The sequence below is a fragment of the Podarcis bocagei genome (genome assembly GCF_964188305.1).
Source record: "Podarcis bocagei genome assembly, chromosome: 14".
Classification (NCBI taxonomy): Eukaryota; Metazoa; Chordata; class Lepidosauria; order Squamata; family Lacertidae; genus Podarcis; species Podarcis bocagei.
Genome location: NC_138139.1, coordinates 38,157,779 through 38,183,860, shown reverse-complemented (window position 1 = coordinate 38,183,860; position 26,082 = coordinate 38,157,779). Strand labels below are relative to the sequence as shown.

At 48.7% G+C, this 26,082-nt stretch overlaps 2 protein-coding genes across 3 annotated transcripts; one reads left to right on the top strand and one right to left on the bottom strand.

Annotated features, from left to right (window-relative positions):
• METTL26 (methyltransferase like 26) lies at positions 1-13,731 on the top strand. Of its 2 annotated transcripts, XM_081170985.1 has the most exons (7): positions 6-127; positions 167-469; positions 3,919-4,081; positions 7,508-7,567; positions 9,224-9,291; positions 10,670-10,748; positions 12,532-13,731. In XM_081170985.1, the coding sequence occupies exons 2-7, from the start codon at positions 264-266 to the stop codon at positions 12,577-12,579; spliced, it is 624 nt and encodes a 207-aa protein (XP_081027111.1). In that variant the 5' UTR covers positions 6-127; positions 167-263; the 3' UTR covers positions 12,580-13,731. The 2 variants fall into 2 exon arrangements, with proteins under 2 accessions (XP_081027110.1, XP_081027111.1); XM_081170984.1 differs by having other exon boundaries at positions 1-469.
• On the bottom strand, positions 13,488-25,596 carry WFIKKN1 (WAP, follistatin/kazal, immunoglobulin, kunitz and netrin domain containing 1). Its single transcript, XM_081170983.1, has 2 exons — positions 24,555-25,596; positions 13,488-16,647 (listed from the first exon to the last, which is right to left on the bottom strand). Exons 1-2 carry the CDS (start codon positions 24,801-24,803, stop codon positions 15,154-15,156), a joined length of 1,743 nt encoding a protein of 580 aa, XP_081027109.1. The 5' UTR covers positions 24,804-25,596; the 3' UTR covers positions 13,488-15,153.
• Positions 25,597-26,082: the final 486 nt, after the last annotated feature.

Here is a 26,082-nt window from a genome sequence, read left to right as displayed (position 1 = left end):
CATTTAACTTCCTCGATCTCCTTCCCTCCCTCCCTCCCAGCAGCTCGGAGGACAAAATTCCCAGCCTGCAATCCTTGGGTGCGGGGGTGCGAGCCTCCTTAAAGGTAGACCTAGAGGACGAGCAGGAAAGTCCTTGCAGGCTGCTTGCAAGGGGCGCCCAAGCGGATCCTGCAGCCAAACTGTTGCAAGGCGCCCTGCGGCTCTCCTTCTGCTCTGCAAGCGGCAAGTCCCTTCCAAAGCCCCCCTCACTCCTCTTTTGCAGGATGAGTGCCGCGTTCGTAGCAGCGGCGGGGGAGAGGAACAAGGAGCCTATCCTGAGGGTCCTCCGGGACTACGTGAGCCCCTGCCAGCCGCAAGTCCAGGTGCTGGAAGTGGCTTCAGGCTCCGGGCAGCACGCGGCCCACTTTGCCCAAATGATGCCCAACGTGGTTTGGCAGCCCTCGGATGTGGACCCGAAATGCATCGAGAGGTAAGGCGAGGCGTAGGAGCCTCGCTGCTGGGGCGGACCTGGGAGGCTGGTCGGATGGATCGTCGGAGTGGACTTGCACGGGATTCCCCGCCGGTCCAGTCTGGACACGAGGAAGACCCTGCATCCTGGGTCTCGTCTGAAACGTGTTCTTGACGCGCTTCAGGCCTCATGTGCACCATATACATTGAATGCACGGACTATGCCATGTGGCTGGTAGGTGGTGGGTGCTGCTCCTCCTCCCACCCACTTTCCACAGCTGGCTGGCGGGGGCGGGAGTCTGCTCTGCCAGTGAGTTCCGTGCAGGAAACACACTGGCGAAGCAGCCGTGCCCAGCGGGACTGAGCCCCACTGCCACCACTACCCGGCCCATGAGCTGACGTCACGCAATGCCACCAGCAGATTGGCAGCAGGTGGGCTTGGTTAGGGGGAAAGGGATCATAAGCCCCCCACCCCCCCACCCCATGGTGAAGTTATTGCATCCATAAGAGGATGGCACGATGGCTTTCCGGTCTCTCGCTTTCTCTGTCGCTCCCCCACCCCGCAGAATGGACGTACAGAATCTTCTCTGCATTATAGACAATAGTTAAGAAATACATCTCCTATTAGCCTGTGCCCACCTGTAAGACTAATGCTGGAAATTAATGGTTTTAGGGCTGCGGTCAGTATAAAATATTTCATTTGTATTTATTTAAAGGGATTTAAATTAAAGGTGCCTTAAAATCGAACCTGGAAACAAACTGGCACCCAATGTAAGCGATACAGGATTGGCATAATAAGTCTGGTCTCTAGCTCCTACCAGCACCCTGGCAGCTGTGTTCTGTACCAAATGGTGTTTTTGAGCTGCCTTTAAAGACAACGCCGTGTAGTGAGCGTTACTGTATTTGTTTGCTTGTTTTCTTCTTCTTCTTCTAAGCATCTTTAACTGGTCTTTTACTGAAAGAGCATCTTGAAGGTTTCTTTCTTTTTTCCCTTCAGGTTTACAAAAAAAAACCACCAGATACTAAAAAAGAGATAACACGCAATGAAAAAAGAGTGGGAAAGGAGGAGGAAAAAAGCAAACTCAAGCTCCAGCTTTTGAAGCTGCTGTTCTAAAAATTACCAGCAGGGGTGGAAACAAATCCGAAAGCCTGGTGGAATGGCTGTTCCTTGGTGACAGTTGAGGTTGGGCAAATTAATGTAAAGCAGTAGTTAAAAAGTGTCCCTTAAATTGTACTTGAAAGTGAGCTTGTCCATAATAATTGGCCAGCTTCATGGTTAGTTGGTTGCTCTGATTCTTGCTACGAAGGCTGGTCTCAATGGACCTTGACCACGTCCAGCAAAGCACCTCCTATGCCTCTAAACACAGGATCACTGAGCACTGCTCTGTTACACGTTAACTCTTCAGCAAATCTCAGTATTCATTCTGGTTTTGCAAATCTGAAACATATTAGAAGAATCCTTGGGGCAGGTGGGGCTGGGGAGGAAAGTATACCACGCATGGCTGAAGTCAGAGCCCCTAGTTTAGGGGATGGCGCAGACCATAGTTTAGTGTCAGGCCTATAATTCTTTGAAATTAGTACCAAACTAATATTACATCATGGGACGCGGGTGGCGCTGTGGGTTAAACCACAGAGCCTAGGACTTGCTGATCGAAAGGCCGGAGGTTCAAATCCCCGCGGTGGGGTGAGCTCCCGTCGTTCGGTCCCAGCTCCTGCCCACCTAGCAGTTTGAAAGCACCCCTAAGTGCAAGTAGATAAATAGGGACCGCTTTCTAGCAGGAAGGTAAACGCCGTTTCTGTGTGCGGCGCTGGTGCTGGCTTGCCAGATGCAGCTGCGTCACGCTGGCCACGTGACCCGGAAGTGTCTTCAGACAGCGCCGGCTCCCGGCCTCTTGAGCGAGATGAGCACGCAACCCTAGAGTCGGACACAACTGGCCCGTACGGGCAGGGGTACCTTTACCTTTAATATTACATTGGGATGCGGGTGGCGCTGTGGGTTAAACCACAGAGCTTAGGACTTGCTGATCAGAAGGTCGGCAGTTTGAATCCCCGCGACGGGGTGAGCTCCCGTTGCTCGGTCCCTGCTCCTGCCAACCTAGCAGTTTGAAAGCACATCAAGTGCAAGTAGATAAATAGGTATCGCTCCAGCAGGAAGGTAAACGGCGTTTCCGTACGCTGCTCTGGTTCGCCAGAAGCAGCTTAGTCATGCTGGCCACATGACCCGGAAGCTGTACACCGGCTCCCTCGGCCAATAAAGCGAGATGAGCGCCGCAACCCCAGAGTCGGCCACGACTGAACCTAATGGTCAGGGGTCCCTTTACCTTTACCTTAATATTACATCACTTGTGTAATTAGCAATTGCTTTAGTGGTTGGCATTATTTTTTTTTGTTAATTAAAGTAAATCATAGTCACAGGATCTGAACTGGGTTCCTAGCAGGATGGGTTGATGGGTACAGGGGCCTTACTACTTTATTCCCACTGCAGTTCTGATCCAGAAACAGCCCCCTCCCAAAAAAACCCACAACTTGCTCTTTCCACTGAAAGCAAAGTTTCAATTGGCACCTAAAATGTCCTAAGCACATTCATATATTAAGCTAACACTCTACTAGACATGCTATAAAAGGAAAACAGGATAGGGAGAGGAGATGAAAGCCAGCTGCTGCTTAATTGGCCAATGGATGAGGACAGGTTTCCAGGAGGGGGGGGGGAGAGAGAGAGAGACAGCCCCGCAGTGGCCCTTGGTAGAGGCCTGAGTACTTTTCATTTTAAAAGTGTTTATAAAAGCTGTGGATGGCAAGTGCGATCTGGGAAGAGGCGTTCTGTCTGTGAGAAGACCCTCTTTAAGGGCAACGTTGGCTGCTCTTTCCTTTTTTTAGGAAGCCTGTGGGTCATTTCCGTCCTATGCACAATTTATGCAGGTTTAATTGATTAATTGGAAGGGTTCTTCTGAACTCTTCAGCAGCTTTGCTTGTAACACAACCAACCTCCTTTGCACTTCATTTATCAGCTGGATTTGCTTTATGCTTTCAACTGGTGCAATGAAGCCATTTTAGGAATGGGCCTTTAGCTCAGTGGCAGGATTATTTGCCCTGCATGCAGAAGGCTCCAGGTTCAGTCCCCGGCATCTCCAGGTAGGGCTGCATGAAACCCCCAAAGAGCTGCTGCCAACCTTGTAGAAAATACTGAGCTTGGTGGACCAAAAGTTGCTTCCTGTGTTCCCACATTCAGACTGTGCAGTTAATGGACTTGTGCAAGGCCTCCTCTATAAATGGCAATAGGCATCTCATACATGAGATCATCCACCCCTGCTTTGCCTGGAGGCTCTCCTGCTGAGAAGGGGCCTGGACTTGTACCCCAGAGTCTCCCACCCTGATGGCACCCCTGTCCCTACTGAGAGCAAACTGCTGGTGCCGGCTCTACCGTTGACCCTTGCCCCATCTGCAGTCTGGCTCTCTTCCTTCTCTTTCTAGCATTTCTGAATTTATCAGGGCGTACCGCCTCCCGAATGTCAAACCACCCATTTACTTGGATGCATCGCGCAGCTGGGAGACGTGGGGCGGCTTGCGCCCGGACTCTCTGGACCTCATTGTCAACATCAACATGATTCATATCTCGGACATGAGCTGCACGGAGGTGAGGCCACGCTCCTGTCAGCCCGCTTGGCAGTGAAAGCCTGTACTGTGTCTGCTGGGAAGTCAAGCCCACTTAGCTGAATGGGACTTCATATTATTCTGATTTATTTACCCAACCTTCACCCTAAGGTGCCAGGGCGGGTTAGAACAACAGAAACACCATGCTAAAAACAGTTTGAAATGTGGTGCTACAGGGTGATAATACCTAACTTACGTCAAAAGGCAAACTTGTGGCCGGAAAGTTCTTGCAAAGTATGATTTTACGTGAATTTGGTTGCATCCCAGGACTTATTAACGACTGCTCCATTGCGCTTCCATGGAATCATAATATTATTTGTAGCATTGGATTTATGTCTCTGCAATAACCATTTGTCCACACTGTATCATTTTCTTTTTAAAGTTGTGGACCATATGACACCAAACAGGCAAGCCATTGTTCATTTCTGTATCTCTTTTAAGTTTATAATGTTATATGTGGCAAAAGAAAGCAATTTATTTAAAAGGTTTAAAACACAATCACAGGAATAAGGTAAGGCCCTAAAATATCCATCTAGGGTACCGGAAGGTAAAAAGGAGTGTCTTCACCTCTTACTCCCACGTAAGTGCATATAGTGGGAACGGGGAACGTTTTTCTGCCCATTTCTATCAGGGTAATTTGGATAATGCCTTTTGCCTGCCTGATCAAGGGAGAGAAAGGGGTGTGTGAATGAAAAAAGTAGTCAGCTGTACAAAGGTAAAATTTACACTGATGACTCCACCCACCTTTGCCTTTGAACCCGCCCACCAATAGAATCAGACTGCCAGGCACCACCTGAGCCAAATGCTTGCTGGACCAAGAACCTAGCCCAACCCTGGCTCTCCAAATGCTGCTGAACTCCAACTCCCATCAGCCCCATCCAGCATTGCCACTGGTCAGGGGTGGTGGGAGTTGTGGTCCAGCAACATTTGGAAGCAGGTATCAGGTTGGCAGGGGCCAATTGGATCTTCTCAAGTATGGATCTTCTCAATTTTATGGCCCCTTGGCTCAATGCCCTACAGGTGAACCGCCTGCACAACCCTAAATCCAATTCTGGAGGTTGGGGAAAGATGACACTAACTGTTTTGATTGGATATCTTAGAAGCTTCCTGGCAGTAGGTCCAAATTATACCTAAGTAGCTCCTTAACTGGTTTCTACTGGTAAGCAACAACAGGCCATTAAGTCAGGAAATGCTTATAAACTGGAAGAAAAAAGTGATTTTTAATTCCTTTTAAAGTCACTAAGTGTGTGTTGCACTAATAAGTAGTAGTAGATTCATGTTTAGCTGTGTGCTAGCAGCAGAACCTTGTAGTCTCTAGTTACTTATGTTACCAAGCCTTGTTCATATAATCATAGACAGCACCAAGAACGGTGGCACGTAATCCCCCCCCCCCCAAAATAAGATTTTAACAATCTGCTTTTAAATGAAGCAACATCCATTTAGACCAGGGATTGTCAACCTGGTCCCTACTGCCCACTAGTGGGTGTTTCAGGATTCTAGGTGGGCAGTAGGAGGTTCTACGGCACCAGCTGAATCCTCCTTCCATCGAGCACTGGTGGGAGATAATGAAATTTTACCATCAAGAAAGATGCGTTGGTGGGCCGTAGGTATAAAAAGGTTGACTACCCCTGATTTAGATGGTCGATTTGAAAATTCTCGGAATATGCTCAAATGATCCGTTTGGGAGGGGATGAAAGCCAAAATAACAGTAGAGTAATCCCTTTTTATCAAATGGTCTGTGAGAGAAAGCAAGCTTTCAGGTTTGTTTGGGTTCTTCAGCAGGCTGCATGTTAAAGGCCCAAACAAAAACCGGAAGGAAGGAGACAAACCTTAGTTTGCTCATTGGAATAATGGAACAGGGAGTGTGTTCCGTGGAGTTCAGGGTATTAGTCCTATCAGTTCCCACTTTTGTTTTTGTATTTCTGCTTAATCTTCAACCCAAGAGTTCCTACCAGCTCCTGGACTTTTTGCAGCCCAAATGATCAGCTATGGCATTCAAGATTTTTCAAAAACAAATAGTCGTTGCAAAGAGAGGAGAGTGAGCTGGATTGGGAGAAGGTTGAGTCGGGGGCTTTAACCTTTAGTCTCTGCTGCTGCCCTGATTGGATGCGCCTTCTCCAGCTTCCCATCAGTGAGTTGCAATGAAGGCAGTTACACTTTCCTTGCTTTTGGACTTGAGTGGTCTCTGTGTAGCTAATGCAAGCGCCATCTTGTGGTTCTTGGTTGAATGTCCTTCTAGCTAACAACCTTTCCTGGGCTGTTTAGGGAACCGGCATCACCAATAGCAGAAATCTAGTGTGTTCCTCCCAGTTGCTTATACACCTACAAGTGGTGCACCATATGGCCAGCTGAGGCTTTTAGTATAGTGGCACCAGGCCTTTGGAATGCCATTCCCTTTGAAATCAGACCAACACTAACAATTCTGATATTTTGCTGCCTGCAGAAAATGCTTCTGTTTTCCCAAGTGATTTTAGAGAATTAATTTGATTCAGTGTTGGTCATATCTCCTGTATCTTATGATTTTGAAATTTTATGGTTTAACAAATTTATTATTACACTGCCATGAGACCTTTTTCAATGATTTGGCAGGTTAGAAGTACACGCAAGTCTTGCTTACCGAAAACAGTGCATTCCCTAGATATTATTAGTTATGAGTGTGTTTGCATAATGAGTTGATAATTTCCATTTTTCCAAATTTCCATTTCCATTCAACTCCTGTGGGGAAATTTGTAATGTGTTCCTGACCACAGAATTTTGACCCCCGAAAGCAAAAAATATAAAAAGCATGCTCTCTGATTTTGTCCAATCACTCTCCCTCCCTTCTTCCCTCTGTTCCTCAGCCAACCTGTAAAAGGCAAACAAGGAAATAAAAAATAAAGGTTTTGTTTCGATATCTGAATCTGTGGTGCGTATAGTAAGGTTTGAGTACTAATTCACTGTGCTTGGATAAGTGAATTTTCACACGTTGAATGTTCAGAAAGCAGGACCTGCGTACATTCCTACAAATAAACTGATGCAACAGTGAGAGAAATGCACTCTGCACATGCTTAAAGGAAGCACCCCTGAGTCTACGTAGAGTCCATTTCCCTCACCATTGTTGACCAACTGCATCTATGGAGAGGAGGTAGTCTAAGGAGCCTCTTGCTCTGGAAACCAACCACAATTTTGCAAAACTTACACTGTGCTCTTTTACTGTTCCGTAAGGAATCTGCAAGAAATAGAATTTAGATACACAGGAAAGATCCTACTGGAAAGATCAGTTGCCACTTTCTTGCTAATATTTATACATATCCTGCAAACGCTTTGTGATTCTCATGAAATCCGCTCTTTCCAAATGTGCTTGTTAACCTATTTCCTTTGCATTTTGTTTAATTATTCCCTGCCCCCCCCCCCCCGCCCACAACCACAGGGTTTGTTCAGAGGAGCAGGAAAGCTGTTAAAGCCTAAAGCGGTGATGGTCACATACGGGGTAAGCTGTCAGTCAGGATCCTTGTAATCTAGATGCTGCTTTTGCTGAAGCAGCCTTTGTCAAGTAGGTGGCCTCTAGATATTTTGGACTACAACTCCCGTCAGCTCCAGCCAGCAGTTAAAGAAAACAAAAAACATTGTGCAAAACTTGCAGTTCCTCCCAACTTGCTAAATTCTCCCTCTGTTGCATGAATTTGGCTACATACATACCATATTTTTCACTCTATAGGACGCACTTTTCCCCCTCCAAAAATTGAGGGGAAATGTGTCTGCGTCCTGTAAAGCGAATGCAGGCTCCTTGGCTTCAGCGATAGCAACGTGAAGCCTCCAAAACGCAGAGGGAGTGCTCCCTCCGCGCTCTGGAGGCTTCGCGTTGCTTTTGCTGAAGCCTGGAGAGCGAGAGGGGTCGGTGCGCATTGACCCCTCTCGCTCTGGAGGCTTCAGGGATAGCCGCCTGAAGCCTGCGGAGCACAGCACGAGTTCCTGCTGTGCTAGTCAGGCTTCAGGTTCCTTTTGCTGAAGCCAGGAGAGCAAGACTCTCCTGGCTTCAGCAGAGAGGGAGAGCTGCTCAGCGCCCCTTCAGCCAAGCGGGAGGAGAAATGGAAGGGGCTCCATTTCTCCTGCCGCTTCTCTGCAGGGGCGCTGAGCAGAGAGGGGGAGATTTTTCTTCTTGTTGTTCTCCCCCTCTAAAACAAGGTGCGTCCTATAGAGCGAAAAATACGGTACATACAGATAATGCACTGGGAAATGTCCTTCCATTTGCAAGTAGCAGCAGAGGAAGGATTTTTCTCATGACTTAAAGAGGAGTGGGAGAAATTATATTTACTTCTCTTAAAAAACCGTTGATTATTCTTTTCCCCAAAGATGCTTTTAATGCCACATGTAGTTTTGACCCTAGGCGTGATGGTACAAGGACCCTGAACTCCTTTATGTTGTGTCTCCTTAGAACAGCCTTCCCTCAAGCTGGCAACCTCCAGATGTTTTGGAGTATAAATTGTAGGCTGAAACATCTGAATGGCACCAGCTCAGGGAAGGCTGCTCTAAAGTAACCAGAACGCAAAGCTGCCGTTCTTGGGCCTCTGGTGGTGGTGCAGAACCTGTGTCACTCCAGATGTAACTGGACCACAACTCCCAACATCCTTGGCATTGGTCACTCTGGCTAAGATTGAGGGCAGCTGCATTAACCACCTCTTGAGGGCTTCAGGTTTATCCTTTGCAACAGCCTAGTGTTTCTGTGTATGCAATGTTTTGCTTTGGTGTCGGGTTTGGGGGGGGTTTGGAAGTTGGTCGCATTCGTTGCCAACAGTAGGCCGTGTCCCCCCCCCTTGTGGCAAGCCTTGGCTCTGCAGAAAATCCAAGGTGCATTTTCTCACACTGGCAACTTTGAGGTAACAGGGCTGATGGTTGCTGTTTTTTGTTTTTTTTTAAGCTTTCTGTAATCTAAGCCCTCCATAATTTCTGAAAGCTTCATTAAGAGGAACTTAGCTGTCTCAATTTTTAGATTCCCCCCCCCCCCGCCAGTTCTGAGTTAAGGGGTGGCACACATTATTTGATTTTTTAATAAAACAACATTTTTTTAAAAAAAATATTGATTGTTTGATACCACTTTGTCTTAAACTGTTTGGTGTGTTTTTCCCCTGCCTGATTCCACACCAAGCCTTATGCTGTGAATGGCTGCATCTACCCACAGAGCAACGTGGACTTTGATTGCTACTTGAGGCAGAGGTAAGGAGGAGCTAGGCCAAATCAAAGGAGTTACTCGTAGCATATAAAGCCCTCAGCAGCTTTGGAACTACTGTGCCCTTTCAGCTGTTTCCATCTGTAGAAAAGGCACTTTCAAAAGTCCTGCATAATGTTCGTTCTGCAACTGCAAGGAATCTTCACTTTCAGCATGGCAGTAGGTATCATTAGGAACTCCCTGCCTGCTGATATTAAGCACTATGGCTGATGCTTGGTAAAAAAACCCAACAACAACCCCTTTCTGTTTTTGTTTTAGCAAGTCTAGCCAGACACGTAATTTTATCAGGTTCAAAGATCTGTTGGTTTTTTATGTATATTTGGGTGGTTTTATTTATGTCTACTGTTTCTCAAGTCTCTGGGTTTTGGGGTTATCTTTGCTATTTTTAAATGTTTATTTTATACCATTTTATGCAAATGGTATAAATGAAGCTACCAGCATGAGTTTGACCAAACTGCGGGAGGCAGTGCAAGACAGAAGTGCCTGGCGTGCTCTGGTCCATGGGGTCACAAAGAGTCGGACACGACTAAATGACTAAACAACAACAAATGCAAATGGCTTAGAGATTTATTTATTTTTGATTGAGCAGTATATAAAATAAGGAAGAGTAGTGTGGCTCTACTCCTGAGTTTTACTTGGTTGACATCTGCACCATCCATTCAAAGCATTCTTATACCACTTTAAACAGTCATGGCTTGCCACTAAGCATCCTCAAGATTGTAGTTCATTGAGCATTGTTAGGAGGCCCCCATTCCCCTCACAGAACTACAGTTCCCAGAGTTCCCGGGGAAGAGGGATTCTTGACAACTGTAGCTGTGTGAGGGAAATCGGGGTCTCCTGGCCACACTTGGGGAAGTCATGACTGCTAAAGCGGTATAACACTGCTTGGCATATAAGGCACAGACATGGCTCAATTCAGGCCATCGTTAGCCACACACACAGAGCTACAATTCCCAGAATTCCCTGGGAAGAGGGAGTGATTGTTAAGCCATTGTAGGCATCACCTCAAGCAGGATTCTGACATGGGTGGGTAGAATCATAGAATCATAGAATCATAGAGTTGGAAGAGACCACAAGGGCCATCGAGTCCAACCCCCTGCCAAGCAGGAAACACCATCAGAGCACTCCTGACATATGGTTGTCAAGCCTCTGCTTAAAGACCTCCAAAGTAGGAGACTCCACCACACTCCTTGGCAGCAAATTCCACTGTCGAACAGCTCTTACTGTCAGGAAGTTCTTCCTAATGTTTAGGTAGGAAACCCTCATGTGGAGGCAGCAGTGTTGCTCTCTGTATGGAAGCACCTCTTGAATACAGTGATAGACTTCATTCTCTCTCTTTCTTCTCCCCTCCACTCCCAACCACAGAAATCCAGCCTGGGGCCTCCGGGACACGGCTTTGCTGCAGCAGCTTGCTGAGATCAATAGGATGTGGTTGGAGAGGATGGTAGGTGTCATAGGAACCTAAAAATAGGTTTGGGGGAAGGGGGAGTGTGCTGCCCCACTACTGTTGTTTGGCTCCTATTAGCTCTGGCTAGCGTGGCTCAAGGATCTGGGAAGATGGGCACCTGTCAGGGATGGGTGTCAGGAGCATAAGTCACACGACATCAGTAAAGTTAATTCTTTATTCAAGGAAGCAAGTTCTGCTTCGGAGGCTAGGCGTAATAATCACAGCAACTCTTCCCAGCAGATATTGCCCTAATGAGGCAGTTGCAATAACTGAAGGTCCCTGCCTTCCACAGCTCTCTAAATCTCCTCCTCCCCATGGTCCTTCCCAAGCAATTGGGAGACCAGTGGGGAGGGGATCTGGTCGCAGTAGGAGCAGGTGACACCCTGACTTCTTCACCAGCCTGACTCATCTCTGCTTCTTAGTCCCTCTCCTCTCCAGTCTCCTCTTCTGGACTGCTCTCTGCCACAGCCTCTTCCTGCTCACCAAACCCTGTTGCCCCTTCATCTTCCCACACCTCCTCCCAGTTTGCTCCTTCTTCTGCCTCTGACCACTCTTTGTCATCCCACCACCAACCCCCTGGCTCTGAGCCTTCTTCCCCTGGGAGTGCCTTTGGGGTTCCCCAGCTGGTTTCTCCCACCACTGAAGTGTTGTTGGCCAGGTGTGGAGTAGCACACCCCCGCGAACGGCAGCAGGATATCTGTGGGTGAGGGAGGGGGAAATACGTGTTGCAAATTGATTTGGGAGGAGCAAATTTGTCTCTTGGCGAGTGCCTTCACTATGAGAACACCGTGGCTGTGTTCTCCCTCCACTGGGAATCAGTTGCTGGGAACAGCAGCTGGAGGGAGTGTGTAGCTGAGGTTCTCCTGGCAGTCTTCTGGTTCGACATGGTGAGAATGCAGGGCTGGGTGGGCCTTTGGTCTGATCCAGCAGGGCTCTTCTTGTCTTGTTCTGAAGCAGAGTGTGTTAGACATTCTTGTGGGTCAGGTGTGAGGAACCTTTGGCCCTCCAGATGTTACTGAACTACAACTCCCATCAGCCCCGGCAAGCATGGCCAACGGCCAGGGGTGGTGGGAGTTGTATAGTTCGTCAACAGCTGGATGGCTAAAGGGGGTTGCAGACTTTGGGCTCTTAAATTCCAGTGCAGCACAAAAATTTGACGTCCCCACCTTCCATTCTTTAGCATTGTTGTGGCACCCCTGCACTGTGGCACCCAGTATCATTGTAATGGTTCCACCACCCTACAACCGCCTCTTCCAGAGGTTCCCCACACATGCTGGGCTCTCCAAGCAATTTAGGTTCCTGGCCCTCCAGGGTTCTGAGTTGCATGGAGAGCCTAAGAAACTGCCTTATATGGAGTCAAACCATTAGTACATCCCGTTCTGTATTGCCTGCGCTTGAGTGCTTCTCCAGAATGTCAGAAAGGGTTCTGTGCCAGGGCTGCCCAGAGATGCCAGGGATTGAGTGTGGGACCTTCTGCATGCCAGGTAGATGCCCTACCACCGAATTATTGTCATTGCCTACAGGAGCAGGGCAGGTTTGCCAGTGCAGAACTGCAGCCCCCAACATGTGGAGAGCTGCAGGAGAGGAGAAAGTCGTACAAGGGAGGAAGAGGCTCTAGGGAATGTGCCCCTCACTCTCCCCACCCCCTGCAATGAGAATCTGGCTTGGAGGGGGAGACACCTGAAGAGGCCTAGTGGTGTCTTTGGTTGAACTGTGTGCCTGCGTCCGTATAATGTGGCTGCCAAGTGTCTCAAGTAACCTCAAGATTTTCTGCTTCCAGGTCGACATGCCTGCAAACAACAAGTGTCTTGTTTTCCGCAAACACTAAGCCAGCCCATCCACTTTCTCTGCCAAGGAGAAGGGACCACCAAGGACGGTCAAAGTGTCGCCTGCCGTCGCCAAATTTGCTCTGTGTCTGTCGTGCTCAAGCCCACCAGGTTTCTAGTAGCTTCTTCGGCTCCTGGGTGAAAATAGCTCTTGGTGAGATGGGAATGATGTCCTGTATGAAAATCTGCATCAGGAGAGAAAAGCCTTTACAGAGAATGGAGCTTTGCCCAAAGGTTTCTGGCCAGTGTTGAGCCAGCACAGGGATGGAGGAGCTGCAGTCCTCCCAGATGTGCTTGGACTCCCAATTCCCATCAGCCCCCAGGCAGCATGGCCAGGGGAGGAGGCAGGGATGGAGGGAACTGAGCCCAGGCACATCTGGAGGGCCTGCGGGTCCCCCAACTAGCCCGTTCAGGCTTCGATTTTGGTATTCGCTGCTGGTTTCGAAGTTGTGGGTTAGACATGGGCATCCATGTACCCATCTCAAAACACCTTTGTCTCTTGTGCATGATTATTACCTTTCGCCTGCTTCAGTGAAGGCTTTCTTTTCAGGCCTTCTTTGATGGAGACCTTAATGTCCTTTGACCCTGTAACTGTGACTTTTGGGTTAAGAGGGGATTTCGGAGTAGAAAATATTACGGAATATGGGAGGAAGGAAAGCTCAGAATGACACTTCCCCAAGTAACTGAAGGCTATCGTGCAGAGCTAGATGGGAAAGAAGGATTTGATGACTAGTATTCTTTACAGACTCTTTACAAGAAAGTTGTTAAAATACTGGGTATTCAATAATGTAATTCCACTCCTGTATTCTGAAAACGCTACCACCCCAATAACAACATACCCACCTGCATCTGTAGGTTAGCTTACAGTCTAGCAGCTTTAACAAGTCTTCAGCTGAGTAATTCCCCCCCCCCTTTGCCTGTTCCAAGTGTTCCTCAAGAGGTAGCAAATCACTCCAGCACATCTTTAAAAAAATCTGTATGAAGTAATAGCTCCCTCTAGTGGTGATCAGCCACTAGAGCAGCAACAATGTATAGCTAAGGGCTGAGCTTGTGGGAATAGCAAGCAGGAAGAACTTTGCCGGGGAGATCTGTGTGGATGTAGTGCTGTGTGGACGCTACTGCATTTGAGTGCAAATAAATATATTGCTTGGGTATTGCTTTGTGAGAAATGTATTCATTTACTGTACTCGATTGAAGTACCAGAGCTTTACTCTCCTATGTAGTCTAGGTTGATGATAAGCAAAGCCAAAGTTTAGATTAAATCTTTGTACCCCCACTTTTCTGTTATAATAATGTTCAAAGCAGCTTACATAACAAAGGAGTAAACCTTGCAATATGTAACCTGAGAAGATAAAATTTGATCCAGAATCCATCTCTGAATATAAGAGCCTACTGGATCAGGCAAATGACCCACCTAGTCCAGTATTCTGTTCTGAGAGTTGCCCAGGCAGGGAGACTCAAACAGGACCTGAGAGCAAGAGCACGCTCCACTCTTGAGCTTCCAGCATCAGGCAGTCATCAGAAGCATTTTCCCTCCCAGAGTAGAACTAAAAAAGGCTTCTTGCAGACTTTAAGTGGTTGTTTTTCTGTCCATTGCTGCACACAGCTAAATAACCCCAAACTGATTGTCCAAATAAGTGTGGCTCTACATAGGATTGCTTGTGACGGGGAGGCGATTCTGCTTTGGCCAGCACTGCTGTAGACCGACAATATTGCTTTAAGACAGGCTGGGGATCCTTCAGTTCTTTGATGTTGCTGAACTACAACATCCACCATCCCGAGCCATGCGGAGGGCACTTTCCCCATCCCTGCCTTAAGAACAAGTCCAAAAGTGGAATAGCCACATGAGCACTTCAAATCAATGCCAAAGAGGATCTAATTTCCTCATCCAGCCACATTTGGGACAGGTGGTTGTCACTTTCTGTTTCTCCTTTAGCAATTGTTCTTCCTTCCTTAGGAAGGTCCCTCTCACATTTTGCAAACTCTGCTCCCCACCCGCATCCGGCTACAGTAAGCCTGTTTCTCCCCCTCCCCTTTGCCATTTGATGGGAGGCTAGTCCTCACGACCTTCTTCGCTAGTAACGCTGGGCTAAAAGCAGAATTTGCTTTTACAACAGGAAAGAAAGGGGCTGGTAGAGAATAACCTCCAGTGTAGAAGGAACACAGGATTTCCTTTTCGTTATTATTATTATTAATTCCACATAGGCTGGGCTGGAGGGATGTCACAGGCGCAGATAAATTACAGCTCTCTCTCACACACAAAAACAGACAATAGGTAGTTACAAGCAATAATGGAGCTCATTGAAACAGTAGTGATAATAACTGAAAACATCTAAAAATGAGAGGCAGGTCCGTGGAGGTGGCATGGAATAAGGATTCGCCCCTCTGCACTCTGGACCCACTTGGAGGCTCATGGGCTTTCCAGGAGCGCCAGATTTGTCCTGCCAGTCTCCAACCCAGTCCTTGCATAGCTGCAGCACAGCACAAGAAAAGGAGAGCAGAGTCTCTTGGGGAAAGCCTTCGTCTGCCTTCCCTTCTCTGCCACAGACAAGCAGCAGCTGTCACTGCTGCCCATGCTAGTCCTGGAAGCGGTTGAGAAGTTCGCACGTCTTCTTCTCCAGCAGTTCATGGATCTTCTTGACCCGCTTATCATTGGCGGCCCGGACGTAGCTGTTGGGGTCGAGGACCGCCATGCCTTCCTGCACCTCGCCCATGATGATGAGGGGCCCGTCCTCGGTGGTCATGTTGGGGCAGGGGCAGTTCCAGTCCATATCTGTCAAGGTCACCTCCAGGTACTTGATGTTGAAGAATTTGAGGCCCATCTTCTCGTCCTTGAGGATGTCATCCAGGGCAAAGCGGGCAATGCCAGAATCCTGGTCCTCGATGATCTCCATCAGCCGTCCCACAATGGCGAAGTCGCTGCGGCAGAGGCTGGGCACCATCTTGCTCTTCAGACGGCAGGCTTTGCACTGCAGCGTCTTGGGGAAAGGACAGACGTCCTCACAGCTCTCCTTGCCGTCGAAGTTGTTCTCGTTGCCCTCGCAGCCGCCGTAGATGAAGGAGTGGCACTGCTTCATCAGGTGGTTGTAGGCCCAGCGGGGCTCCCAGTTCTTACAGGGGCCCTGCACGATGGGGAGAGTGCAGAGGTTGACGGCGTTATTGACACAGGCCAGTTGGCACTCTGCGTAGGTGTCGAAGTGATTCTGGTTAGCCCCACAACCACCATAGCGGAAAGTGGTGCACAAGCCTCTCTTGGAGTCAAAATGCCAGCGGACTTGGTAGGCCTCGCATTCCTGCTTGTCAGGCTCCTTCAGGCACTCGCCGGGCGGGAGCTGAGGAGGGCTGGATGCCTTCGGCTCCCCTCTGGAGTGCTCTCTCTTGACAACAGACAGCGGGAAGTCCGCCCGCAGGAGGCCGGCGGAGTTCCTGGCCGTGCAAGTGTAGATCCCGGCGTCCTCCGGCTGGGCGTTGTAGATGACCAGCTGGCCGATGTTGGTCACGACCACATTGCCATACATCTGGTCGGGCCGCATGATGAAGTTTTCCTGGTGGTCGCTCTGCTTCTCCCACGTGATGTCAGGACGCGGCCGCCCACTCACATCGCAGTGAAAGCTGACCGTGCCCCCCACGTAGACCAACTGGTGGAAGGGGTTGTTGTAGAGGGCCGGCGGTATGGGCAGCTCGGTGCCTGCGCCGGGCGTTGGGTGAGCCGTGGTCTCCATCGGCACCGGGCTGGTGTTGGGCCAGGTGAAAATGTACTTGCACGGCACCACAGCCAGGCTGATGCCCCGGATGCAGGCCTCGGCATCCATGTAGCACTTGTTGTAGTAGGTGAGTCCGTCGGAGGCGCAGGTGAAGTTGGGTTCCTTCTCGCACCTGTCCTTGCACTTGCAGACGGGCTGCCCGTCCCAGATGTCACAGTCCGAGCCCTGTTGCGTGCACACAAAGCTCTCGCATGTGGCCTCTTGCACCAGCTCCAGCGAGGAGAGGCTTCCGTCCGCGTAGCGGGCTGCCACACAGCTCCGCAGGCCACAGACGTTGGTGCAGCATTTCTCAAAGCCTTCGCAGTCCTGTAGAGGAGGAACAGAACTTTTAGATTTGAGTGAATCGGCATCGTTTTTTCCACCAAACTAGGTGTGACAGGGCCTTTTCGGTGGTGGTTCCCCAGTTGTGGAATGCCCTCTGTTGTGAGGTGAGCCTGTCTCCACCCATTAACTTTTGGGAAGAATTTTAAAACACACCTGTTCACACAAGCATATCTGGTAGATGAAGAATACTGTCCCTGGTAATCCTGAGATAAAATAGCTAAATTGGCAGAGCATGAGACTCTAATCTCAGGGTTGTGGGTTTGAGCCCCACGTTGGGCAAAAGATTCCTGCATTGCAGGGGGTTGGACTAGATAACCCTCGTGATTCCTTCCAACTTTACAATAATATGATAGCTGGATGGAAGTATGCTTTTAACTGCTATTGCTTTTAGAATGTTTTCAATTGTAAGATTTAACATTTTAAGAATGTTTCTGCTTTGTTTTTAAGTTGTGTAACTGTTTGCCACCAAGGGCTCCTTAGGGAGGAAGGTGGGGTATGAATTCAAATTCAATAAATAAATATGCATATAGGAAGCTGCCTTATACTGGAGTCCAACTTCAGCCCAACTAGTTCAGACAAGGATTTCAGACAAGGAACTATCCCAGCCCTGCCAGGGACTGAATCTGAGACCTTCTGCATGCAAAGCAGATGCTCTATTACGGAACTGCAGCCATTCTCAAGGCAGTTCCCACTCCACGGAAATAACAAAATATGCAAGAAATGGCATCTCCTATAACAATTAAATCACATTAAAAAATAGTTCACAACCAGAAGTTTAACAACAAAAAACCCTGCTACTATTTGGCAGAGCAATCCTATTATTGGACAGCTGGTGAGTTTTAGCTGGATTTTTGTATTTGGGGGCTGGTTTGACTGGTGGTGGTTTGGCTGGCTTCTTATTAATCAGTTATGTGTGGTTTTGTATCTTACTTTTACTATGGAAGCCTTTATTCTCATTCCCTCTCTCTCTCTCTCTCTCTCTCTCTCTCTCTCTCTCTCTCTCTATATATATATATATAAGCAGTGAGTGCACACTAAGTGCAAAATGAAATCAGCTCCCATTAAAACAGCCTAATTTTAATGTATTTTTAATCTTTGTTGGAAGCTGCCCAGAGTGGCTGGGGAAACCCAGCCAGATGGGCGGGGTACTGTAGCCTTATGAGGCTTTGCCCTCGGGTGGGAAAAATACAAATAATAAATTATTATTATTATTACTACTACTAACAAAAAACAACAATTAACATACAGCTTAAAATCAATAAAACAAACATAAAAAGCAAATAAAACAGATTCAGGGGCTTCATACACGTAAACCAGGGCCCAATTTCATGGGTCAGGAGAAACCTGGGCAAATAAATTAATTCTATGCTGGTGCTGAGGGCAGTGGCGTAGCGTGGGTTGTCAGCACCTGGGGCAAGGCAAGTAATTTGCGCCCCCTAACCCGTGGATTTGCGCCCCCTAACCCTAACCCCCAGATGTTGCGCCCGGTGCGGCCGGCCCCCCCTGCACCCCCCACGCTACGCCACTGGCTGAGGGGACACTTCTGTGGTGGTTTCCAAAACCTTGCTGGCTCACTGCAGCCAGAGTGGTGTTGCGGAGCCTTTTCCTTCTCTAAATTGTGGCCATGATTTTTCTTAACCCCCACATTCTGCTTCTCTCGTTCAAGTTGTGGTGAATGGGAGGGAATTAGTTACACCGGCTGCAGGACTGGCATACTTGAGGGCCCCTTTGGGGTAACACGAAGGGCAGCAAAGAGGTCTTGCTGATTCTCATTTGCCCCCCAAAGTGCCCTGTTTCCACACATCTACACACTACCACGGACACATCCACCCCTGTAGAAGGTCCCAGGTTCGATCCCCAGCACCTCCAGGTTAGGACTGGGAATGTCCCCTGCCTGGAACCCCTGGAGAGCGGCTGCCAGTCAGTGTCAACAGAACTGAGCTGGATGGATTCAATATAAGGCATCTTATTTTGCTTTTGCGGGAAGACCATAGTAGCTCAGTCATAGCTCAACATCTGCCTTGCATGCGGAAGGTCCCAGGTTCAAATTCTGGCCTCTCCCAAGTGCTGCTGGGGGAGATCCTTGCCTGAAAGGCTGAAGAGCCGCTGCCAGCCAATGTAGAGATTACCGAGCTAAATGGACCAATGGGCCTGATTCAGTATAAGGCAGCTTCTGAGGGTTTTCTGTGGGTGTGCCAGTGATGTTAAGTTACCAGGCTTTTAGAAGACATCTGAAGGCAGCCCTGTTTCGGGAAGCTTTTAATGTTTGATGTATTATAGTATTTTAATATTCTTTTGGAAGCCGCCCAGAGTGGCTGGGGAAGCCCAGCCAGATGGGCGGGGTATAAATAAATTATTATTATTATTATTATTATTATTATTATTATTATTATTATTATTATTATTATTGCCATTCTGTGGGGGAGCCTCCCTCTGTTGGCAGAGCAGCAGTTAAGCAGCATCTATTGGCCCCTCAGCTGACATTCATCTTACTTTAGGATTGCGGCCTAAACCACAAACCCCTTGAAACAAGCAAGGAAGGAAAGGGCCTTGATGGAGTAATCCTCCGCACACAAGGGGGACTAAAAAAATTTGAATATGGAGGCCCCTTCAGTTCCCACCCCCCACCAACCTTTTAACACCTCAGTGAGAACTGGAGCAGGTTCAGGGATGAATCATTTGGCTCGAAGGAAGGGAAGTCTGTGGTCCAGAGAATGCCACTCATCTCCGGATGAGGCAGCATGGCCTGTCTAGGGCTGTCAGCACCTCCCTCTGGCATCCCATTGAAGCAAAAAAGGGAGACAGAGAGAGCTCAGGAGAGGCTCAGACAGGAGAAGCATCTCCTGGTGAACTCCCAGCTTTTGCGGAAAGGGCCTTTTCCTTTTTTTAACCTCGTGAATCAACTAATGTGTGAGGGAGAACAAAATGGATGCCCCGGTAGCAGGCCGCTTCACCTGCGCTCTGCCCCTGTGTCTAAATACATAGCTGTCTGTGTAAGGCCCCATCTCCTCAGTGCAATTACAGCAGCAGCATAACCACCTTAAACAGCCATGACTGTTTAAAAGTCATGTTTAAAAATCAGTGATACTGATTTAAGCACATAGTGCAGATGGGGCCTACGGGCCTCCTCTGGGTTGTGACCTAGCAGAAGCAGCATCCCAAAGTCTTCCTATATGCTTCTGTCAAGCAACCTGCCTCTAATACACACATCTACAGCGCAGCCTGGTCCATAAGGGTGAATGTGGCCCATCAAGCTGAGCTTGCCTGCAGCCACCTGCCTGCATTCTTACTGCAACCAGTCCTGGGAGCTGTCCTGCCTGCCATCTTCCTCTTCCTTCCTGAGTCTCAGTGTTGTCACTGTAGAACTTAACAGGGAGGAGGGGGAGGAGGAGGAGGAGGAGGAAGATGGGGACAAAACCAGAATTAGTGGCTCTGCTTGTAGTTTAATTCAGTTGGCTCTGGCTCCATTAACCCTTCAGTTCCCTTAACCAGGCCTGGTCAGTGGAGGACCTTGGAACCTCAAATTTCAGTGGTGCCTTGTGCAACGCTAAAATCTGCCCCTTTGCCTCCTGTTGCATTTCATAGTTGCGGCATCTGCACCCAGTGCAACTGAACCAGTTCCCCTAGATCTGGCTTTGGCCTGGGGAACCTGTGGCCCTCAAGGTGTTGTCAGAATCCATCTCCCATCATCCCAGACCATTGGTCATGTTGGTCATGCTGGGCTGACGGGAGGTGTCGTTCAACAACGTTTGGAGGACCACAAGCCCCAACCATGCTCTAAGCTGTGAGGTACAATTTTACCTCTGAGGTACTTGTGCTCTCACCTGGGGGGGGGAGGGGGAGGGGTGGCATTGCTGCTTCCTTATCACGTATGAAGTTGCTTGACTGAAATTGACCCTGACTGGGGTGGGGATGGGGGAACCAGTTTACCACTTTGAGCAAAAAATATTTTTTGGATGGTCTCTCACACAAGGGAGTGAGAGGAAGGGAGAGATTAATTGGAAAGAATTTTTCAACTTTCCCAGACAAAAGCAAGGTAGCACAGCCACGATTTGACAAAGCTGATTGATTGATTTCTATACTGCTTAATATATTAAAAATATTTCTAAGCAGTTTATAGAAAACTGAAGCAACAACAGACAACTTAATCAAAATATTACAAAAAATAAACAGCTGCATATAAAAATTAATAGAAAGTTACTAATATATTTTAAAAATCAGTATCAGTTCATTTTCCTTCTGACACGCCCTCCCTCTCAGCCTCCAGGTTCTCACCCGAGGTCCAAACAAACTCTCAGAACATCCACAAAAGTATTACAGGGAGAAGAGTTCCTGGAAACAGCAGACATCACCCTAGTCTCTCACTCTAGACTTGCTTTCTGTAGGCAGGTGGGTGGCACCTTCTCTGGCTACCCACAACTGTGTCCCATTCAATTGTACTCTCCACACCCAGTTCCAGGTACAGCAGGTTTGCTGAGTTTCCCAGGAGGTCCAAAGGTGGGGAAGAGAGTCCTCCCTCCACTCACAGCTCTTTCTTCACCCTCTGTCCTCTCTTTCTCCTCCTCCAGTTGCCATCACATATGCAAATATATAAATTTCCAGTTATGCGGGGGACTGATAAGAGAGATGGATGGCAAAAGCAGAGGATGGGGCTTAACCAAGTATTTGAGGGTGGGTGTTAAAGCCAGAGTCAGGGAGGATCCTATTCTGGTTTCCTAGCAACCGCTTGCACCTCCCCAGGAAGGAAGGACCACTTCACACAATAAAGACTTTCCTACATGGAAACATATTGTGTGTTGTTTCCTATGTGATGGTTTATACTGTGTCATATTAGGAGTGGGGAGATGCGGGTTCAAATCCTCACTCAGCTGACTGGGTGACCATTGAGTCTCTCTCTCTCTCTCTCTCTCTCTCTCTCTCTCTCTCTCTCTCTCTCTCTCTCTTTTTCAGTCTAGTCTCCCTCACAGGATTGTTGTGAGGATAAAGGGGGGGGGGGGAGCCAGAAAGCATGTGTGCTGCCTTGAGCTCCTTAATGGTTTCAAATGTAATAATGAAAATGATGACGATGCATGGGATACCCTATTTTTAAAAGACATCTGAAGGCAGCCCTGTTCAGGGAAGTTTTTAATATTTAAATGGAGAAACTCAGCCAGATGGGCGGGGTATAAATAATAATAATAATAATAATTATTATTATTATTATTATTATTATTATTATTATTTAGGGGCTTCCACTCCCTCAGCAGCAATTACCATTCCCATCTATCAGTGGCGACTGCACCATTAGCATGAATGGGTACTGCTCCATTAGGGTGAACAGGGAACTGCCTCACCAACCTATGTCTGCCCACCCAACTTGCCTGCCTTCTTTGAATCAGATAATTGTAGAGTTGGAAGGGACCCTGAGGGTCATCTAGTCCAACCCCCTGCAATGCAAGAATCTCAACAAAAGCATCCATGACAAATGGCCATCTAACTTCCACTTAAAAACCTCAGAGGAAGGAGAGTCCACTCCACTATCAAACTGCTCTTACTGTCAGAAAGTTCTTCCTGATGTTTAGTCGAAATCTCCTTCCTTGTAACTTGAAGCCATTTGTTCATCTCCCTCCAGGGCAGGACAAAACAGGCTTGCTCCATCTTCCATGTGACAGCCCTTAAGATATTGGCTATCTTATCTCATCTCAGCTGGCCCTTTTCCACTGTTCCTCTTACTTAGAACCAATCTAGGGGGTCGTTCTGCCTATCAGCTTCCTGAGTCTCAGCATTGCCCTTGTAAAACTCAGCAGAGCAGAGGATGGGGTGGGGTGCATGAGAGAATTATTTGGCACTGCCTGTCATTGGCTCGCACTCCACCTACCATTCGCCTCTCTGCTCTCCACCCCACCAGTCCCAAGGGGCATTGGCACTATGCCCACCTGTGCTGTACTAACAACACCAGTGACATGTCTACTTGCCACGCCAGCGCCACCTGTCCTGGGGCAATGCAAGTGTGAGAAAGAGCCACAATGTTGGCTTCTTCCACATGTCTCAGGAGTGTGGGAATGAGGCACACTGTAGCAACTTCCACACTTGATGGAGTACCGTTAGATACTGCCCTTGGACTGTGTGGTTTACAAAGCAACTTCCTTTTCTCCTTGAGCCACCTGGCTCATTCTGAGCTATGCATATACCTACTATCATGCACGCAGGCACCCACGTACACTGCAGGCTGCATACAGATAAGGTGCAGAAGTTCCCATGATCCTGGCTGTTCACATGGAGGAGGAAAGGGGACAGTGTGAACCAGCCTTTCGGCTTAGTCCTAAGGCTGAGCAAAATGTTACAGTTTCCCAAACTGGAATGTATTCATGCAGACATTCACGAGCATTGGCTCCTCCACTGCCCACCCCCCTTGGAAATGCAGCATTTGCTCAAGGATGACCCAAGATATGATCTCCTTCTTGGAGGTACACCAAAAGCTGCCTTACTCAGACCATGGGTCAATCTAGCTCAGCTTTGTCTAAAGCTGGCTCCCATACAGGATAATTTCCCAGCCCAACTTGAAGATGCTGGAGAACTGAACCAGAGTTCTCTGGTGTGCAAATATGTGCCCTGTTACTGAGCCATGAAGGATTAGCACTAGCGAGTTTTCTTGTGCAAATATCATTTGCGCTCATCCAAAGCTCCTACGAGTTTCATTGCACATAAGAGTTCCGTGGTTGATTGTGCCCCATGGGTCAAAACTGTTTCTCTCTCCCATTCTGCCATCCTTAACTGGCACCCAAAAACCTGTCACCACTTCAGGAGTCAGCCACCCTGTACTGCTCCACGGGCACAACATATCGTTAGGTGAAGAGGGGGTACTACTTGCCCCAATGACTTGATTAGACACCCCTATTTCTGTGACCCATCTAGACTAACAGACATCCTGCATCTGGGAATTGCGCGTGAGAGAAGGTGCGCAAAACACACACACACACAAAACCCCAAAACAAATGGAGGGAAAATTGATTACAGCTGCAACTTTTATACATAGGCACATTGATGTTTTGAGTTTTATGCAAAAGAGGGAAGGTGTGTAGATTCTGAAAAGAAATGGAAAAATAATCCTAAAATGATGTAGGCTTATTAGCCTAACAATCTGCAGCATCTCTGAAGCATCCAGAGAAGCAAATAAAATAGATCCTTTGAGCACGTACAGAGTGCTGAGTAAATGCAGGCACCGTCCCTTTGCCCTTGGTGGCAGAGAGAAGGAACATAGGAAGCTGCTGAATTCTGAGTCAGACCACTGGGTCTATCAAGACCCTCCTGTGTCTCAGATAAGGGTTCTTTCCAGACCTCTTAACAGAAGGTCTTAAAAAACAAAAACGAAAAAACTCGAGGGAAGCCAGATTCTCAGCTGCACCATAAAGTTTATTGAGCATATAAAGCTGCCTGATGCTGTATCAGGTCATTGGTCAGTCTAGGACAGCACTGTCCACTCTGACTGGCAGTGGTCTCAGCAGAGTTGAGAATGAACGATGCCTATCGGGGACTGTTTTAACTGGAAACGCCAGGCGCTGACCCTCAGACCTTCTGCCTACAAACCAGGGAAGGGCTGTGGCTCAAGGACAGAGCATCTGCTTTGCATGCAGGTGGTCCCAGGTTGAATCCCTAGAGATCCCGAATGCAGGGGAGCCACTCCTGCGCTTTTCAGATGAGGCACCTTCCTAAGCCTCCCTCGGTGACAAACCCTTGAGCGATGCGACCTCCCGGGCTGAGCTATTACTCTTTTGCCATAGAAGGGCATTTCACCCGAGGGGAGCACAGCACCACCCACTGCTGGTTAGGCCCGGAACTGCGCGCCGAAGCTCTCGCAAAGCGGATGGGCGAGAGAGCGAGCGAGCTCACCTACAGCGTCCCCGACTCACCTGATCGGCCTGGCACTCCCTCTCGCAGGTGCTCTGCGCATCCACCCACAGGTTGGGGTTCAGCTGGTTGGGGCACACCCCTAGGTGGCTCATCCTGATTGGCTGCAGGCTGGCCCCTTCTGCCAGGAGAGACAGCAGAGACAGGATGAGTGAAGGCAGCATGGGGTCGCGAAGGTGCTGCTCTCCTCCGAGCCGTCGCTGGCCGCCCTCTCGCTTCGAGCCCTTCCCGAGGAAAGTCCAAAAAGGCATCCAGCCGCGCCACCAAGCTCCTGCCAGCCACTGCTGCGCCTCCTTCCTTTTTTTGTGTGTGTTCCCCCACCCCCAAAACCCAGGAAGAGTCTTCCACTTTTGCCTTGTGTGATAGACAAAACAATCACATTTGCAAGGAGGCTGCGGCTGGGGGGGGGGGAGAGAAAGAGAGTGGGGAGAGGAAGGTGAAGGGAAGGGAGGAGGAGGAAATAACTAGAAACCAAAGAAAGCTCTTCTTTTTTCCCTCCCCTCCGCTCTTACACCCCCCAGCACACACTCCTCATTTTATCGCCTGTCCTGGACGAGCCAGTGTCCATTCTGCCTTCTGCCACCAGCAGCCAGACACGAGGCCTTCCAAAAATCAGCATCACTTAAAGCGCAGCCGTCCAGAGGGAAAGGTCCATGTTTCACCAGCAAGTGGGGCTCCCAGTCTCTTCCCTCGAACTTCATCCAGTTGTGGGGTACGCCCTCCTGATCCTCCTCTTCTTCTCTTCACTCAATGCCTTCTCTTCCAGTTTCTTTTCTTAAATAAAAATAATAAAATCCAGGCCCAGGGGCAAATGGCAAAGTGCTGGATCTTTTGGAGCCAGCAGGCCAGAGGCTAAGGGGAAGAAATTTCTCTAGGGAAGGAAGATGGCTTGGTGAACAACCTTGGGGAGAGAGAAAGAGAGTGCGAGCACATCAACAGGGAAATTAAGTTCCTGGGTCAGGGAGGAACAGAGTTATAAAGCAGCTCTCCCGGGTGTGTGTCTGGGGTGAGCAGAAAAAGAGAGGCAAGGAGGGGGGTGTAACCGGAATCTCCTCCCCTCTCACCGATGGGCTGGGAGTTTGGAATGGAAAAGCGACTGACCTCAGACGCTAACCCTGTCTGGGTTGATCGACTGGGCAAACACTCGGAGGAGATCAAAGGGGGGTGGGGGGAGAAGAGAGAGAGAGGGAGCTGCAGAGCCTTCCAAAACCGAGAGACAGACACCACCGAGACCCACCAAGTGGGGGGAATTCTTTCAGAATGAGAGAACATCCCAAAGGCCTCTTGGCCACTGGCGGCGATGCTGACCATACCAGGCCTCCAAGGGCCCGGGCAAGCCCAGACCTCTTCCACAGGGCATTTTGGAGACTGGGTTCTCCCCAAATTGCCTCTCTTTCCTTTAAAAGGTGAGCAATTCAGGCAGCCGTAATCTGCAGCCGCAGCAAGAGGCAGGTGGGCTGAGGTGACGGCAGGTGATATATGATCAAAGAGGCTGGAATGGAAGTTTGAAAGCCTACTAGAAGAGGCCCA

What these genes read in the sequence shown, in the direction of transcription:
- METTL26 (XM_081170984.1), top strand. Translation starts at nt 264, where the DNA reads ATGAGTGCCGCGTTCGTAGCAGCGGCGGGGGAGAGGAACAAGGAGCCT. An exon ending in CGGTGATGGTCACATACGGG is followed by an intron (nt 7,568 to 9,223) that starts GTAAGCTGTCAG and finishes TTCCACACCAAG; the next exon opens with CCTTATGCTGTGAATGGCTG. An exon ending in GGATGTGGTTGGAGAGGATG is followed by an intron (nt 10,749 to 12,531) that starts GTAGGTGTCATA and finishes TTCTGCTTCCAG; the next exon opens with GTCGACATGCCTGCAAACAA.
- WFIKKN1 (XM_081170983.1), bottom strand. Translation starts at nt 24,803, where the DNA reads ATGCCTTTTTGGACTTTCCTCGGGAAGGGCTCGAAGCGAGAGGGCGGC. An exon ending in GGGAGTGCCAGGCCGATCAG is followed by an intron (nt 16,648 to 24,554) that starts GTGAGTCGGGGA and finishes CCTCCTCTACAG; the next exon opens with GACTGCGAAGGCTTTGAGAA.